Below are 2,667 nucleotides of genomic sequence, written 5' to 3' on the forward strand. Positions count from 1 at the left end.
ACTGTGGCAGCCTGGAGTACCTTGAGATCCATTCAGGGGTGCCCTGGGGTGCCATACAATGTTAGCATCGTTAGGTTTGCAAACTTGATTCTCAAGATAAAACCAGAAATTTCAAACAAATCCATAGTTGCGTTGAGTTCTTTGCAACAGAAAAACTACTCTATTATTTTTCTGTAGTCAAAAGAGAATGAAAACTAGGGAGCTGGCATTTTCCAAAGGCTGCCTCATTTATTCAGGGGTGCCTTGAATCTAAAAAGGTTGAGAACCACTACTCTGAAGTGACAAAGAATGATAATTCTGGATTAACATTTTGCCATGCAATTATTTTAATCCTTTATCTCAATAACTGAGTGAAGTTAGAGATTTATTTCCTCAGATAATGAAGATCCAAATATTTTAAGATTAGCTAGTCCCATCATTTAAAAAAATCATAATTTTGGTGAGGGGAATTTGTGGGTACTTTCAGAGCCCTCTTCCTGAAAATTTTTAAATAGGTTTAAAAAAAAAGTGATTACTTTAAACACATTTCTGCAGCTCTCTCTTACTGATGCTGGACTTGTATGAAACACAAATCTTTCTGGAGCTATGAAAGGTACGTGCTCCAATATATCCTATTTTAGGGCTGCTCCTGAAAAGTAACATAGATTGCAGAAACCCATTTGCTTAAAAGACAGCTAGCACAAATGCATCGGCTCTTGATTTGTTACATTGTGTTTCCAACAGATTCAGGTGGGAAACACACTGTTTCCAAAAGATTCCAGTGCTTGAGTTGAAGGACATATACCCTCCTTTGCCCACTCATAGAATACCCTGGGCACCCTTAATACACTTCTCTTCTTCCCAATTTTCTTTCCCTTTCTCCCCAGCCCCTTTCAATTTTTTTGATCGTGCCTCATGGCTCTTCTCTGTTCAAGGCAGCAAAAAGGCTGTATCTTGCTTGAGCATGGATATCCATTGGTAACAACACCAGGAAGCTGACCATATACACTCTTGCAACCTAGATGAACATCATGGGTGCAGAAAGATACAAGCCTGTGTCTTCTACTAAAGCCTGCAAGTGATCTGCTGTGGCCTGCCAGATTAAGGGACACTACAGAACCAGGTATATAAAACCACTCACCATCCATTTCTCTAGCTAAACTAAACACAAGAACCTGTTATCTGCGAAGGGGACACCCACTGAAATCAACACTTCCCATTCTTCTTCTGTCCATGTCTCACCCCATGTTTGAATCATAAGATTAAGCATAACAAAACCATCTCACCTTGCCCGAAGGCTTTGGATGCATTAAAAAGTTTAAGATTCTGGTTACCAGCTCACTATTAACTCCTGACCTCTCCAAATCAAGAACCTCACAGATACTTTTCAACATTGCATTCCTGAACCTGGAAAAAAAAAAAAAAAAAAAAAAAAGGAGATTCAATTGCTGGAAGATTTTAAACAAACATGATGCCAGGTCTTGATCTTACAAATGAATCTATACCAGTGATTCTCAACCAGAGTTCTGACAGATCCTCCATAGAGTGCTATGAGGTGTGAGGAAATAAGTGAGGTAGGAGGAGACAAGCAGAAAAGCCAGCCTCAGGCTCGTCCTTGCCTGGATGATCCCCCACCCCTACTGCCAAGACTCTGTGTTTGGAGGTAAGCATTGTATAAGGAGGTAAAATATAAATTAGTTTTTGAAACTGGGTGCTGCTCAATTTACAAGTTATGGAGGAGGGCTTTGAATCCAAAAGGTATGAGAACCACTGATCTATACAAACAAAAAATCCCACCAAACAAATGCGCATACCCATAAAGCAGCTACATATAACAAGCATAAAGAGACAATAAAAATAAAAATCCATAATCCCAAGCTCAATCTATAAAATATACACACTCCTATTAACTATAAAGAAAAGTTAAATTAACTGCTCCAGCAGCATTGTAAAGATGTGTGCAGAGCAAACACTAACTGATGAAGAGGCAAACTCAGTCTAGAACTGGGCTGTTCAACTTATATGGCCCCAAGGCTGGACTCAAACTACAGAACTTCTCATGGGCCAGAGAACCAACCTCTAGCACTGGGCAGCAGCTTGTTGCTGGCAAGACTCCAGAACCCAGGGGCAAACATTGCCACCACTTTCTACCCTCCGCCCCTTTTTCCCTTTCCGTCAATGGCAACCAAAGTTCCCAAATTTTGTGGCAGGCAAGGAGCAGGGTGGGGGACAAGTGGAAACAGCATTTATGCTCTGGGTTCCAGAGCTGTACCAAAAAGCCTCAGGGACCACAATTTAGCTCCTTAAAGGCCACCACTTGGTCAGCCCTGGTCTAATATTTCTTGAATATGTACGATTTAACTTGACACTGTCCCTTTAACTCAGTTCCCAAAGTCATTAAGGTAACAGGAAGGACAATTTTGTTTCTCATGTATTGGGTATTGAATGAGAAAGCCAACAGCAGGTTGGATTATATTGGGAAAGAAAAAAAAAGAGAGAGGCTGTTGCTGTCCTAGCATTATCTATTCTAAACTTTTTACCCACAAGACAAGAAGGTTAAGGGGACATGTATGAATAAAATTACTAGTACTGACAACACTCTCACTGGTTAGCTGCTGAGGGTGCCATCAGTGCTTCCAGGTATTCCTAGAAGGGCAGAGAAGTCAGCTTTTTATAAAAATATATGAT

General features: G+C 40.5%; 1 protein-coding gene across 3 annotated transcripts in view; it reads right to left on the reverse strand.

Moving 5' to 3' along the window:
- The window catches only part of DEK (DEK proto-oncogene), a 42,702-nt gene that overhangs the window by 21,770 nt on the left and 18,265 nt on the right, over positions 1-2,667 (reverse strand). For all 3 annotated transcript variants that reach the window (XM_019523280.1, XM_019523300.1, XM_019523289.1), the window contains exon 7: positions 1,266-1,386. In XM_019523280.1, coding sequence (XP_019378825.1) covers positions 1,266-1,386 — 121 coding nt within the window. The remainder of the gene's footprint in view (positions 1-1,265; positions 1,387-2,667) is intronic.

The sequence above is a fragment of the Gavialis gangeticus genome, unplaced genomic scaffold (assembly GCF_001723915.1).
Source record: "Gavialis gangeticus isolate Ggan-Ray unplaced genomic scaffold, GavGan_comp1, whole genome shotgun sequence".
Taxonomy (NCBI): Eukaryota; Metazoa; Chordata; order Crocodylia; family Gavialidae; genus Gavialis; species Gavialis gangeticus.